Below are 15920 nucleotides of genomic sequence, written 5' to 3' on the forward strand. Positions count from 1 at the left end.
TATTTCTGTTGACTTCGACAGAAATTTCGGCAGAGGTACATTTCCTATTACTGATATCTGAAATTCAGAGAGTAAAAACGTAGTCCAATTATACATACAATGTATTGCAAACGAAATAGAACTGTTATTTGAATAATATAGGAATCATGAAATTTTACTATAGAAAACAAACCTAAGTTTCATTCCAATAAACAGTTAAGAATTCGAACTATTTGATAATGTACGTGAGAACATGTCCCATGTGTAATAGCTGGGTTAATGTTATGCTTTAGAAATGTTCTTACCTCTAACAGACTGCACATCATCCATTGAAGGTAATCTGCAAGTAATCACAAAACAAAAACATTCTATTTCCATTGTTTTTTTCATTTGTATTTTTTTATAAAGATGATATAAGTAATCGAAATGTAAGTTGAAGGAGGTTGGATATATTCACACGTAAAGAATGCCACCTCAAACTAAAATGCTAAATGGCATGCATATTTGGGATTTTCTGGGAGGAGAAGATTAAAAAGAAAGTACAAGTGTCGGGACCACAAAAAAGGTGACAGACATTCTGTGTCCCCCCCCCCCTCAAAAAAAGTAATAAATAATTAAAATGATGATAATAATAAAATGAAATTAAAAATAAGTAAATAAAATGGAAAAAATACTTCTATTTACCTTACAGAAGAAAAATCAGAAGCAAATGAAATAAAAATCATACATATTCATTGTAATTATAACTTTGCACATAATCTTTTCAAGTGAAAGCGCAAAAGAATATGAAAAAAACTAATCAAAGAACTTATCATTTTCCTCCAACATCATAAGATATAACAAAAAGTTCAGTCACCTTGACAAAATCATCTGTCTGACTAGTTCATCCCTGGCGTACTGGATCGGCAGGTTGCCTGCATCGTCCTTTATATCTAGTCTGGCGCCATTCTCAATGAGATACAACACCAATGCCTCATTAGGAGATAACCTACCATCGTAGTACTCGGAAGATATCTGATACAAACAAATTTAAAGTTAATCTGTTAATTAGGTGTTGTTTGAAAATTTGCATTGTGGTATGAACAATAAAGGAAGCGGTTTACTAGTCCTGGAGGGACTGAGAGAAAAAACAGATATATATTGAGGTGAAATGGAAAGGGTAGAAAGTGGAGGTTTGAAAGAGTATTTTTTTCGATATGATTGTAGTATTTATAAGGACTGTAAGCTAGGAGTGGAAAGCTGAGTTGAAGGTAGGCTTCAGTAGGCGAGAGAAGGCTAGCTTGAGTTGGCGAATGGAGTAGAAGCAGGAGATTCTAGGTTTCAGGCAGGTTTGTTGTCTGTCTTACTCATTTCGAAAAGGATAGGCTACTTTAGAACCTCCACTTTCTCACCTTTCCATTTCACCTCCAGGGGTGGTATTCTGAAAATTGTCTTAACTTTTCTCTTAACTTTTCTTGTAAGTCAGCAAGATAACAGCGCGCTAAAATTCTCTTAAATTGGTATTCTGAAAATTGTCTTATCTCTGTAAGGACGTCCCCTATTTTATCTCTGACACGCCCAATATTCTGTCATCAACCAATTATTAAGCTTGTTATATACTTAGGCCAACCAATAGAAGCATCTCTTCTTAAAAATAATGAAGCGCATTGTTGATATGAGGCGTAATTTCCTTGCGCCCCCGACGCTTATGCTTGTGCGCTTCTTTGCTAAAAATACACGTGGCTCTTCTCAAAGATATATTTTCTTTGAAAAGATTCATCTTCTCGAACACCAATTTGCAATTGCTGGAAAGTCTACCAATTCGTCATTATAATGTCTTTTGAATGTCTCCTTTTGTAAAACATGATGTTCTTGCGGGATGCAGCAAGAAATAATTATTGCAGACGGGCAAATATCGCATGCAACAATAAGTTACAATAGCCCCCCACCTCTTGTAAATTTTATTGTATTTTCCAAGGAAGTTAAGAGAACGTAAAGATAAGATAATGTTCGGAATAGCTTGTAACTCGATATTTTGTCTTGCGCACAGACATAATATGCGCCAATTATACATTTAGGCATTATCATATCTCTGACATCATACGCGCTCAGTGAAAGTTAAAAGAAAAGTTACAAGAAAAGTTAAGACAATTTTCGGAATACGGATTTTATTGTAACTCTAAAGATACAAGAATATTTCTCTTGAGACAATTTTCAGAATACGGCCCCTGACTATACACATCGTATACCGTAAACCTCTTCTTCAACCTCATATGTAAATGTTCTAATTTACTTGGAATATTTTCAATTGGAAAATGAATGATAGTGCTAATAAAAAAATGTTTAGTGTCCTCTATAATCTTTACTATGGCTTAGTTCAAATGAGGCTTATATTCTGGGTCTTAGGTTTTGACCCCCGTCGCTGAATAAAATAACATGTCGACTGCTTCAACATTTTTGGCGTTTTCATAGAAATGCTGTATCAATAGCAATGATTAATTAAGAAATATGAGCAGAATAATCTTCTATAATTACATTATAAATCAATTCATAAAGCTACATAATGAAACCTTGTCTGTCTGGATTAAGGAAGGTTATTGGCATTTTACGACTTCTTTGATGATCTTCCAGGTCAAAATTGAGTATTGTTAACTTCATGAAACATGCCCATTCGAATGAGTCACCTTTCTGAGCGTATCAGTGTTTTGTATGGTCTTGCTCTCGTAGCATAATCCGATGGCTTTATGGAGACAGGTTTGGCCATCAGAAGACTGCACATTAAGATCACATCTATTAGAAATTAACTTCTCGATGATGGATGTATGTCCATTTACTATAGCATGATGGATGGGCGTTGATTCATTCTGGAAGGAAAATTCAATAATCTCCGCATGATAATCAGCTTTTATTTTATATGATATTATGAGGAGATTTGGTAGAGATAATAACTGGGTAAATTGATAAAAAAGTTGCATATCATATTAGAAAAATGTCATTTTTTCCTTCTTTTTTTTGAGAGAGAAATACCCTGAGACTGACAGAAATGTAACATTTTATGACATTTTATATTCCATTTAATGGCTGTAAAATAGAAGAAAGTGCTAGGGTCCATTCTCATCACCAGCATTTTCTGCCAAAGACTGTGTATATGTGAATTAAACACACACACACAAACACATACAAACAAATCCATTCTTTATGTTCCAAGAGCTGTTACAAATTTGTATTTGACACTAAAAACTTGTCCATATAGAGTGCCCAATATGATATTTGATGCTTTTACTGTTGGTACGATTTTAAAAAGGATTCAAAAATCAGATCCATTCAAACATGGGTAAAGATCATTGGATAGATTACTGGACAAGTTTCTGTTTTTCAGTGTTTTATCTTCAACCTGGTGCACCGTTTCTGTTATAATCTGCTGATTAACACTTCATAGCAAAGACTGGTCACGAAATATTTGCTGAAAAGTAAGCTAAAATTGTGATTTTTAATGAGATTTAAGAAGTGAACTTGTGTTATCTGTACGACGGTATACATGTACGTAAGCCAGTATACAACACATTGTACGTCGCATTCACGGCTTAGTACAGTTTATGCCCGTTATAGCAACATGAGTGCATTTGTATATATGAATGGAAGACAGTTCGAACAAGCATGATGATGGAGTCTTGGAAGCATCCATGGCCGAGGAGCTTCCATATGGCATGTTACATGCTGTATCTTGGCTTGTCAATAACTATTTGCAATAATACAGATTGATTTCTTGCTCCAAGACCTAAATCTCGATATTCTACACCTGCACATACAAAAGATGTCTTTTTCAAAATAGGGCATGTTACGTACGTAACGTGATAAGGGTGTAAAAAACACAGAAATAATGAAAAAAGGATTTCTATTTCACTAGGAAAGCTAAGTGTTTAGGGTTAAATTTGCGGGGATGATAAAACAACATTAAAATTTCCTTTTTGCCATACGTGTTTAGAATCCGATTTCCGTGAGGTGTGAAGCTAGTCTGCTGGGCAAACTCTTCGCTCCAGTTAAGGGTCTGAATGAGCAGCCTACTCTTGCCTTGCGTACTGAAGGCTCTCTATGTGCTAGTCTTTGAGTGGAGGCACACTTGTTGATAAAAGTTCCAATGAGGGTCTGTGCCTATAGACTAGTGTGGGGTCGTGCCAAACCAAATGATGTATAAAGGTGAAATCGACAACCGGCGCACCCGAATGACATAACAATAAAATATACTAATTGTTAAGGGGTTAATTTCAGGGACTACTTGCCAAAGTTTCGTTTGTTTTCAATACTTGTTAAGGGTAGGGTCCACACGCCAATACTTGTTAAGGGGTGCATTTTCAGTACATGAAAAATACGTACTTAGGGTGCTTTTAAAGCATATAATATATGCTATAGTCTGATTGATGTATGTTCATGTACTCATTTACGTTGTATGTACATCTATTTTGATTATGATGTGATGTTTTTGGTTTTGAATAAATAAACTTGAACTTGAACTTTTTGAGACCCCATGGTCACGCATGGTATCCACTCGCCAATAGAAGTGCCCCCCCCCCCGCGAGATTCTACTCTCTACATCCAGAAAGTAAACTTGAAATCTCGTATCCCATATTATAGTAACGCTATTGCTAGTCTCAACAGAAGGGTCATATGTCGTGGTGACGTTAATCCTAATCCAGGCCCATGTGTTAGTTCACTCCTCTTTAATAAAACTCAAATTAGCAATTAAGTTGCTTTCTGCTAGATTACCTCAATTATTTTTTAGGCTAGTATAGTGATGGTACTCTTATCTTCTCTTTATCTCCCCGATTCGTCCTATGCTTTCTTATCTCAATTTCCTATCCTTATATTTTTCATGATTTTTTCACTGTACGTGTACCGTTATGATATACTAAGTGGTAATATCCTGAAAATGTGTTTGTTATTTTCGATTTTAATTCGATTCTACTTTAGACTTCTCACTACCCTCGCCCCCCCCCCCTTCTTTTTTTGCCGAACTCCAGTTACCCCAGATATGTTTAATAAAATATATTTGAATTTCAAATTTTATTTAGAATGCTCCCTTCATATTACTGTTCAGCACCGAGGTGTCATTTTTTACTATGTCATATTTCTACATTTTTGCAAAGGTATGTTTGTAATGTATCTCAAGGCCTATCTTTTTATCTATTTAATCAGTTTATTGCCCCTATTTTAGTATTCCCCTTTTCAACGTGCATTATTTGGTGTAAGAGTATTTATATATTTGATTTATGTCTTGGGAGAAGCATGTGTGGGGGTTCCTGCCTTCGGGGAACAGTGATGAATGTCTCTTTTGTGCCCCCTGACCCACATGCCGTTCCCGCATTTCTTTGCATGTTCATGTACTGTAATTTTTTTTCTGATGTGATGTGTATGTTCTTTTTTATATTTGTCCAATGAATGATAATAATAATGATAATTATGATAATAATAAAATTGCGACAAAATGAAAAAACAAACTATTGTGCCAATTTTTCCCATAATAAATGCATGCAGAAACTGCAATCTCAACGCCCACACACCTACACACAAAGAGTTTGTAATTTATCTCCTTATCTTTTAAACTTGTTCGCAGTGTCAAAAGGAGCCCCCGAATTTCCTCAATTCACCGATCTTAACAAGGGTAAACAAAATTCAACTGAATTCAGAAAAAAAAATTCGGACAGGCTGAATTTCAAGGGGAAATGTGTCGGATCGGTGTAAAAATAGCAAAGGTATATTTGCAGAGGTTAAAATGGCAGAGGTAAAAATGGCAGAGGTAAAAATGGTAGAGGTATAATGGCAAAGGTAAAAATGGCATAGGTAATAATGGCAAAGGTAAATATGGCAGAGGTATGTACAGTCTTAAAATAACTGAAGACCCAGACAAAAAAGAAAGGAAAATTTGTGTAAAATTCTTTCCTGGAAAATAACTTACCTTGGTATTCAACTTGTCTCGCTGGGCCTTATTTACGTCTGCACCCTCACTGATCAGACACTCAGTAATATCAAGATGACCATGGATAGCGGCAATGTGCAATGCAGACAAACCAAAGTTGTCTCCTATATTCACCTCAGCTCCTTGATTAATCAGGTGTTTGGTGACTCCAAGATGACCACTCTGTACAGCACTGTGTAATAGAGTCCGACCATCTTCTCGTGCTGTGTTCACCTCAGCTCCTTGACTGATTAAGTAAGAAATGGCACGAAGATGGCCCTTCTCAGCAGCACTATTACATACGGCATTCAGGTTTGCTCCTACGCTAATTAGATATTTAATGACATCTATGTGACCACTTTCGGCAGCAATTTGTAGTGCAGTCAAGCCATAGTTATCAGACTTATCCACCACAGCTCCTTGACCAATCAGGTGTTGAATGATGTTTAGATGACCACTCTGTGCAGCACTGTGTAAAACAGTCCGGCCATCTTCTCTTGCTGTGTTCACTTCGACTCCTTGACTGATCAAGTGAGAAATGACACGTAGATTTCCCTTCTCAGCAGCACTATGACATACGGCATTCAGGTTTGCTCCTACGCTGTTTAGATATTTAATGACGTCTATGTGACCATTTTCAGCAGCAATGTGTAGTGCAGTCAAGCCATGGTTATCTGATTTATCCACCTCAGCTCCTTGACTAATTAGGTATTCAATGATGTTAAGATGACCACTCTGTGTAGCACTGTGTAATAGAGTCTGACCATCTTCTCTTGCTCCGTTCACTTCAGCTCCATGACTGATCAAGTGAAAAATGACACCAATATTGCCCTTCTCAGCAGCATTGTGACATACGGCATGCAAGTTTGCTCCAACGCTGATAAGATATGTAATGACGTCTCTGTGACCACTTTCAGCAGCAATGTGTAGTGCAGTCAAGCCATAGTTATCTGACTTATCCACATCGGCTCCTTGACCAATCAGGTGTTCAATGATGTTAAGATGACCACTCTGTACAGCACTGTGTAAAACAGTCCGGCCATCTTCTCTTGCTGTGTTTACTTCAGCTCCTTCGCTGATCAAGTAAGAAATGACATCAAGATGGCCCTTCTCAGCAGCACTATGACATACATTGAGCATGTTAAGGTTGGCTCCTACGCTCATTAGATATTTAATGACGTCTATGTGCCCACTTTTAGCAGCAATGTGTAGTGCAGTCAAGCCATTGTTATCTTTTTTATCGACTTCAGCTCCTTGACCAATTAAGTATTCAATGAGGTTAAGACGACCACTCTGTGCAGCACTGTGTAAAAAAAGCCGACCATCTTCTCTTGCTGTGTTCACTTCAGCTCCTTGATTGATCAAGTAAGAAATAGCGCGAAGATGGCCCTTCTCAGCAGCACTATGACATACGGCATTAAGGTTTGCTCCTACGCTAATTAGATATTTTATGACGTCTATGTGACCATTTTCAGCAGCAATGTGTAGTGCAGTCAAGCCATGGTTATCTGATTTATCCACCTCAGCCCCTTGAGTAATCAGGTATTCAATGATGTTAAGATGACCACTCTGTGCAGCACGGTGTAATAGAGTCCGACCATCTTCTCTTGCTCTGTTCACTTCAGCTCCTTGACTGATTAAGTAAGAAATGGCACGAAGATGGCCCTTCTCAGCAGCACTATGACATACGGCATTAAGGTTTGCTCCTACGCTGATTAGATATGTTATGACGTCTAGATGACCATTTTCAGCAGCAATGTGTAGTGCTGTCAAGCCATGATTATCTGATTTATCCACCTCGGCCCCTTTACTAATCAGGTATTTAATGATGTTAAGATAACCACTCAGTGCAGCACTGTGTAATAGAGTCCGACCATCTCTTGCTGTGTCCACTTCAGCTCCTTGACTGATTAAGTAAGAAATGGCACAAAGATTGCCTTCCTCTGCAACAGTGTGACATACCCTATTAAGGTTGGCACCTACGCTGATCAGATATTTAATAACGTCTATGTGACCACGTTCAGCAGCAATGTGTAGTGCAGTCAAGCCATAGTTATCTGATTTATCCACCTCAGCTCCTTGACTAATTAGGTATTCAATGATGTTAAGATGACCACTCTGTGTAGCACTGTGTAATAGAGTCTGACCATCTTCTCTTGCTCTGTTCACTTCAGCTCCTTGACTGATTAAGTAAGAAATTGCACGAAGATGGCCCTTCTCAGCAGCACTATAACATACGGCATTAAGGTTTGCTCCTACGCTGATTAGATATTTTATGACGTGTATGTGACCATTTTCAGCAGCAATGTGTAGTGCTGTCAAACCATGGTTATCTGCTTTATCCACCTCAGCCCCTTGACTAATCAGGTATTTAATGATGTTAAGATAACCACTCAGTGCAGCACTGTGTAATAGAGTCCGACCATCTCTTGCTGTGTCCACTTCAGCTCCTTGACTGATTAAGTAAGAAATGGCACAAAGATTGCCTTTCTCTGCAACAGTGTGACATACCCTATTAAGGTTGGCACCTACGCTGATCAGATATTTAATAACGTCTATGTGACCACGTTCAGCAGCAATGTGTAGTGCAGTCAAGCCATAGTTATCTGATTTATCCACCTCAGCTCCTTGACTAATTAGGTATTCAATGATGTTAAGATGACCACTCTGTGTAGCACTGTGTAATAGAGTCTGACCATCTTCTCTTGCTCCGTTCACTTCAGCTCCATGACTGATCAAGTGAAAAATGACACCAATATTGCCCTTCTCAGCAGCATTGTGACATACGGCATGCAAGTTTGCTCCAACGCTGATAAGATATGTAATGACGTCTCTGTGACCACTTTCAGCAGCAATGTGTAGTGCAGTCAAGCCATAGTTATCTGACTTATCCACATCGGCTCCTTGACCAATCAGGTGTTCAATGATGTTAAGATGACCACTCTGTACAGCACTGTGTAAAACAGTCCGGCCATCTTCTCTTGCTGTGTTTACTTCAGCTCCTTCGCTGATCAAGTAAGAAATGACATCAAGATGGCCCTTCTCAGCAGCACTATGACATACATTGAGCATGTTAAGGTTGGCTCCTACGCTCATTAGATATTTAATGACGTCTATGTGCCCACTTTTAGCAGCAATGTGTAGTGCAGTCAAGCCATTGTTATCTTTTTTATCGACTTCAGCTCCTTGACCAATTAAGTATTCAATGAGGTTAAGACGACCACTCTGTGCAGCACTGTGTAAAAAAAGCCGACCATCTTCTCTTGCTGTGTTCACTTCAGCTCCTTGATTGATCAAGTAAGAAATAGCGCGAAGATGGCCCTTCTCAGCAGCACTATGACATACGGCATTAAGGTTTGCTCCTACGCTAATTAGATATTTTATGACGTCTATGTGACCATTTTCAGCAGCAATGTGTAGTGCAGTCAAGCCATGGTTATCTGATTTATCCACCTCAGCCCCTTGAGTAATCAGGTATTCAATGATGTTAAGATGACCACTCTGTGCAGCACGGTGTAATAGAGTCCGACCATCTTCTCTTGCTCTGTTCACATCAGCTCCTTGACTGATTAAGTAAGAAATGGCACGAAGATGGCCCTTCTCAGCAGCACTATGACATACGGCATTAAGGTTTGCTCCTACGCTGATTAGATATGTTATGACGTCTAGATGACCATTTTCAGCAGCAATGTGTAGTGCTGTCAAGCCATGATTATCTGATTTATCCACCTCGGCCCCTTTACTAATCAGGTATTTAATGATGTTAAGATAACCACTCAGTGCAGCACTGTGTAATAGAGTCCGACCATCTCTTGCTGTGTCCACTTCAGCTCCTTGACTGATTAAGTAAGAAATGGCACAAAGATTGCCTTCCTCTGCAACAGTGTGACATACCCTATTAAGGTTGGCACCTACGCTGATCAGATATTTAATAACGTCTATGTGACCACGTTCAGCAGCAATGTGTAGTGCAGTCAAGCCATAGTTATCTGATTTATCCACCTCAGCTCCTTGACTAATTAGGTATTCAATGATGTTAAGATGACCACTCTGTGTAGCACTGTGTAATAGAGTCTGACCATCTTCTCTTGCTCTGTTCACTTCAGCTCCTTGACTGATTAAGTAAGAAATTGCACGAAGATGGCCCTTCTCAGCAGCACTATTACATACGGCATTAAGGTTTGCTCCTACGCTGATTAGATATTTTATGACGTCTATGTGACCATTTTCAGCAGCAATGTGTAGTGCTGTCAAACCATGGTTATCTGCTTTATCCACCTCAGCCCCTTGACTAATCAGGTATTTAATGATGTTAAGATAACCACTCAGTGCAGCACTGTGTAATAGAGTCCGACCATCTCTTGCTGTGTCCACTTCAGCTCCTTGACTGATTAAGTAAGAAATGGCACAAAGATGGCCTTTCTCTGCAACAGTGTGACATACCCTATTAAGGTTGGCACCTACGCTGATCAGATATTTAATAACGTCTATGTGACCACGTTCAGCAGCAATGTGTAGTGCAGTCAAGCCATAGTTATCTGATTTATCCACCTCAGCTCCTTGACTAATTAGGTATTCAATGATGTTAAGATGACCACTCTGTGTAGCACTGTGTAATAGAGTCTGACCATCTTCTCTTGCTCTGTTCACTTCAGCTCCTTGACTGATTAAGTAAGAAATTGCACGAAGATGGCCCTTCTCAGCAGCACTATTACATACGGCATTAAGGTTTGCTCCTACGCTGATTAGATATTTTATGACGTCTATGTGACCATTTTCAGCAGCAATGTGTAGTGCTGTCAAACCATGGTTATCTGCTTTATCCACCTCAGCCCCTTGACTAATCAGGTATTTAATGATGTTAAGATAACCACTCAGTGCAGCACTGTGTAATAGAGTCCGACCATCTCTTGCTGTGTCCACTTCAGCTCCTTGACTGATTAAGTAAGAAATGGCACAAAGATTGCCTTTCTCTGCAACAGTGTGACATACCCTATTAAGGTTGGCACCTACGCTGATCAGATATTTAATAACGTCTATGTGACCACGTTCAGCAGCAATGTGTAGTGCAGTCAAGCCATAGTTATCTGATTTATCCACCTCAGCTCCTTGACTAATTAGGTATTCAATGATGTTAAGATGACCACTCTGTGTAGCACTGTGTAATAGAGTCTGACCATCTTCTCTTGCTCTGTTCACTTCAGCTCCTTGACTGATTAAGTAAGAAATTGCACGAAGATGGCCCTTCTCAGCAGCACTATTACATACGGCATTAAGGTTTGCTCCTACGCTGATTAGATATTTTATGACGTCTATGTGACCATTTTCAGCAGCAATGTGTAGTGCTGTCAAACCATGGTTATCTGCTTTATCCACCTCAGCCCCTTGACTAATCAGGTATTTAATGATGTTAAGATAACCACTCAGTGCAGCACTGTGTAATAGAGTCCGACCATCTCTTGCTGTGTCCACTTCAGCTCCTTGACTGATTAAGTAAGAAATGGCACAAAGATTGCCTTTCTCTGCAACAGTGTGACATACCCTATTAAGGTTTGCTCCTACGCTGATTAGATATTTTATGACGTCTATGTGACCATTTTCAGCAGCAATGTGTAGTGCAGTCAAGCCATAGTTATCTGATTTATCCACCTCAGCTCCTTGACTAATTAGGTATTCAATGATGTTAAGATGACCACTCTGTGTAGCACTGTGTAATAGAGTCTGACCATCTTCTCTTGCTCTGTTCACTTCAGCTCCTTGACTGATTAAGTAAGAAATTGCACGAAGATGGCCCTTCTCAGCAGCACTATTACATACGGCATTAAGGTTTGCTCCTACGCTGATTAGATATTTTATGACGTCTATGTGACCATTTTCAGCAGCAATGTGTAGTGCTGTCAAGCCATGGTTATCTGCTTTATCCACCTCAGCCCCTTGACTAATCAGGTATATAATGATGTTAAGATAACCACTCAGTGCAGCACTGTGTAATAGAGTCCGACCATCTTCTCTTGCTCTGTTCACTTCAGCTCCTTGACTGATTAAGTAAGAAATGGCACGAAGATGGCCCTTCTCAGCAGCACTATGACATACGGCATTAAGGTTTGCTCCTACGCTGATTAGATATTTTATGACGTCTATAAGACCATTTTCAGCAGCAATGTGTAGTGCTGTCAAGCCATGGTTGTCTGCTTTATCCACCTCAGCCCCTTTACTAATCAGGTATTTAATGATGTTAAGATAACCACTCAGTGCAGCACTGTGTAATAGAGTCCGACCATCTCTTGCTGTGTCCACTTCAGCTCCTTGACTGATTAAGTAAGAAATGGCACGAAGATTGCCTTTCTCTGCAGCAGTGTGACATACCCTATTAAGGTTGGCACCTACGCTGATCAGATATTTAATAACGCCTATGTGACCACGTTCAGCAGCAATGTGTAGTGCAGTCAAGCCATGGTTATCTGATTTATCCACCTCAGCTCCTTGACTAATTAGGTATTCAATGATGTTAAGATAACCACTCTGTGTAGCACTGTGTAATAGAGTCTGACCATCTTCTCTTGCTCTGTTCACTTCAGCTCCTTGACTGATTAAGTAAGAAATTGCACGAAGATGGCCCTTCTCAGCAGCACTATTACATACGGCATTAAGGTTTGCTCCTACGCTGATTAGATATTTTATGACGTCTATGTGACCATTTTCAGCAGCAATGTGTAGTGCTGTCAAGCCATGGTTATCTGCTTTATCCACCTCAGCCCCTTGACTAATCAGGTATTTAATGATGTTAAGATAACCACTCAGTGCAGCACTGTGTAATAGAGTCCGACCATCTCTTCCTGTGTCCACTTCAGCTCCTTGACTGATTAAGTAAGAAATGGCACGAAGATTGCCTTTCTCTGCAGCAGTGTGACATACCCTATTAAGGTTGGCACCTACGCTGATCAGATATTTAATAACGTCTATGTGACCACGTTCAGCAGCAATGTGTAGTGCAGTCAAGCCATAGTTATCTGATTTATCCACCTCAGCTCCTTGACTAATTAGGTATTCAATGATGTTAAGATGACCACTCTGTGCAGCACTGTGTAATAGAGTCTGACCATCTTCTCTTGCTCTGTTCACTTCAGCTCCTTGACTGATTAAGTAAGAAATTGCACGAAGATGGCCATTCTCAGCAGCACTATTACATACGGCATTAAGGTTTGCTCCTACGCTGATTAGATATTTTATGACGTCTATGTGACCATTTTCAGCAGCAATGTGTAGTGCTGTCAAGCCATGGTTATCTGCTTTATCCACCTCAGCCCCTTGACTAATCAGGTATATAATGATGTTAAGATAACCACTCAGTGCAGCACTGTGTAATAGAGTCCGACCATCTTCTCTTGCTCTGTTCAATTCAGCTCCTTGACTGATTAAGTAAGAAATGGCACGAAGATTGCCCTTCTCAGCAGCACTATGACATACGGCATTAAGGTTTGCTCCTACGCTGATTAGATATTTTATGACGTCTATGTGACCATTTTCAGCAGCAATGTGTAGTGCTGTCAAGCCATAGTTATCTGATTTATCCACCTCAGCTCCTTGACTAATTAGGTATTCAATGATGTTAAGATGACCACTCTGTGCAGCACTGTGTAATAGAGTCTGACCATCTTCTCTTGCTCTGTTCACTTCAGCTCCTTGACTGATTAAGTAATAAATGGCATGAAAATGGCCCTTCTCAGCAGCACTATTACATACGGCATTAAGGTTTGCTCCTACGTTGATTAGATATTGCATGACGTCTATGTGACCATTTTCAGCAGCAATGTGTAGTGCAGTCAAGCCATTGTTATCTTCTATGTTCAACTTAGCTCCTTGACTAATTAGGTATTCAATGATATTAAGATGACCATTCTGTGCAGCACAGTGTAATAGAGTCCGACCACCTGCTCTTGCTGTATTCACTTCAGCTCCTTTACTAATGAAGTAAGTAATGACATCAAGGTGACCATTCTCTGCTGCGGTGTGACATACAGTATTAACGTCAGCTCCTTTACTGATTAGATATACGGTGATGTCATAATTACCTATTTTAATAGCAATGTGTAATGCAGTCAATCCATCTTTATCTCTCTTGTTTACCTCAGCTCCTTGACTAATCAGGTATTTAATTATGTTAAGATGACCATTCTGTGCAGCACTGTGTAATTGGGTCCGACCATCTTCTCTTGCTGTATTCACTTCAGCTCCTTGACTGATCGGCAATTCAATGACGTCAACATGTCCATTGCCAGCAGCTCTATGTAATGCAGTCATACCATCACAATCCCCTTTATTGACCTCAGCTCCTTCACTGACCAGATATTTGATGACCCCAACATGGCCATTGGTAGCGGAGCTATGTAATGCAGTCGAACCATTATTATCCCCTTCATTAACCCGAGCTCCTTGACTGATCAAATATTTGACGACATCAACGTGGCCATTGCTAGCAGCATTATGTAATGCAGTGGAACCATCAATCAGACTTTTTCCATTCACCTTTGCTCCCTGACGGATTTGGTATTTGATGGTTTCAAGATCATTTTTCGTTGCAGCATCTAACAATGCCTGTATGTTGGTTCCCATTCTGACTTAAATGAGTTATCTTTGAGTAAACGTGTGATAGCCTTTCAACAGCTTCAATATCCCCTCACTATAAAGCATGATTGGCCTGTAGCTCTCCTCTTGATCGATTTCCCAATGCAACTCATCAGTTCCCTAAAATCATCATTATAGATCAACAAAAATATCACAAAGTTCCTATCATCAGCCACAGAGAGGTGTCAATATTCTTCCTTTTAGCGTACCTGTTATGATATGATCTCATCTCGCATTAAGTCAAACTAATTTTACATTCTGAGCAGCAAAATTTTTGTCGATGTTTTACCGATAACAGAATAGTGGTAATTTATTTAGACTTGGACTTTATCATGAGGCGTTTACATATAATGTTGCAGATATTATTTCTTATCTAGAGAAGTATTTGCTTTAAAACACCGTAATACAATTCCCATTTTAAAGAATTTTTATGAGACCTAGTCCGGCAGCCAATTCTGTTTACTCTAGTATACCAAGAAGTTTAGAAACTTGGGATATAAGGGTTTTAGGGGGCGGAGAATCCAAATCTGAAGTTATTTTTTGGATATAACCATGCATTGATGTTGAAATATACAGATAGCGGCCATTTTCCAAGATGGCGGCCATATAACATGTATTGTTTATTTCCTGTATAGGGTACCTAGAATTTTCAAAACATGGAATATATTGGTTTTAGAGGATGGAGAGTCTAAATCTGAGATTTGTTTGGGGATATGACAATGCTTTGATGTCGAAACATACAAATAGCGGCCATTTTTAAGATGGCTGCCATAGAACATGCATTAGATTATTCACTTACTTTAGCATACGTGCAATTTTCAAAATATGGAATATATATCTAATAGGGGGTGTAAAATCAAGATATAAGGTTTATTTGGTGATACAACGGTGTTTTGATCTGGAAATTTGCAAAGCAGCCATTCTGGCTGTCAAAAGTACATGCATACACGTTGATATCTTTAAATAATTCATATTTCTTTTTTTATTTGGAAAAAGCTGGAGAATTGGTATAAAGACAAAAATCATTGTAACACTGATTGAATATTAAGAATTATTGACAATAAAGATGTTCGCATTATGCATAATTTCTAATGTATTAACATTTGAGGTGGGCTATTCAGGGGTAAAAAGGGAGATGTTTTAAATTTCATAGGGAACCGGCTATTTCATTAAATGTACTTTAATTATCCCACCTGATCTGTCACCAGCTTCTGGCCTGTGTCCCACTCCTTGGTCCCACTCACTCATTGGCCCAACCTACTCGGTTAGACACCCCAGACCATGTTCGCCTAGGGCTATTCCTGGCCCAAGTATTCCTCATCGCCCCTCTGGGCATGGATTTTTTTTAAACTGCTCTCAATGGGTAATTATGATTCAGCCACAA

The 15920-nt window shown here is 39.2% G+C and overlaps 1 protein-coding gene across 1 annotated transcript; it reads right to left on the reverse strand.

The window, feature by feature from the left end:
* Nucleotides 1–261: 261 nt before the first annotated feature.
* LOC121412457 lies at nucleotides 262–14524 on the reverse strand. Its single transcript, XM_041605268.1, has 4 exons — nucleotides 5912–14524; nucleotides 2643–2822; nucleotides 836–993; nucleotides 262–319 (listed from the first exon to the last, which is right to left on the reverse strand). Exons 1-4 carry the CDS (start codon nucleotides 14522–14524, stop codon nucleotides 262–264), a joined length of 9009 nt encoding a protein of 3002 aa, XP_041461202.1.
* Nucleotides 14525–15920: the final 1396 nt, after the last annotated feature.

The sequence above is a fragment of the Lytechinus variegatus genome, chromosome 4 (genome assembly GCF_018143015.1).
Source record: "Lytechinus variegatus isolate NC3 chromosome 4, Lvar_3.0, whole genome shotgun sequence".
NCBI lineage: Eukaryota > Metazoa > Echinodermata > Echinoidea > Temnopleuroida > Toxopneustidae > Lytechinus > Lytechinus variegatus.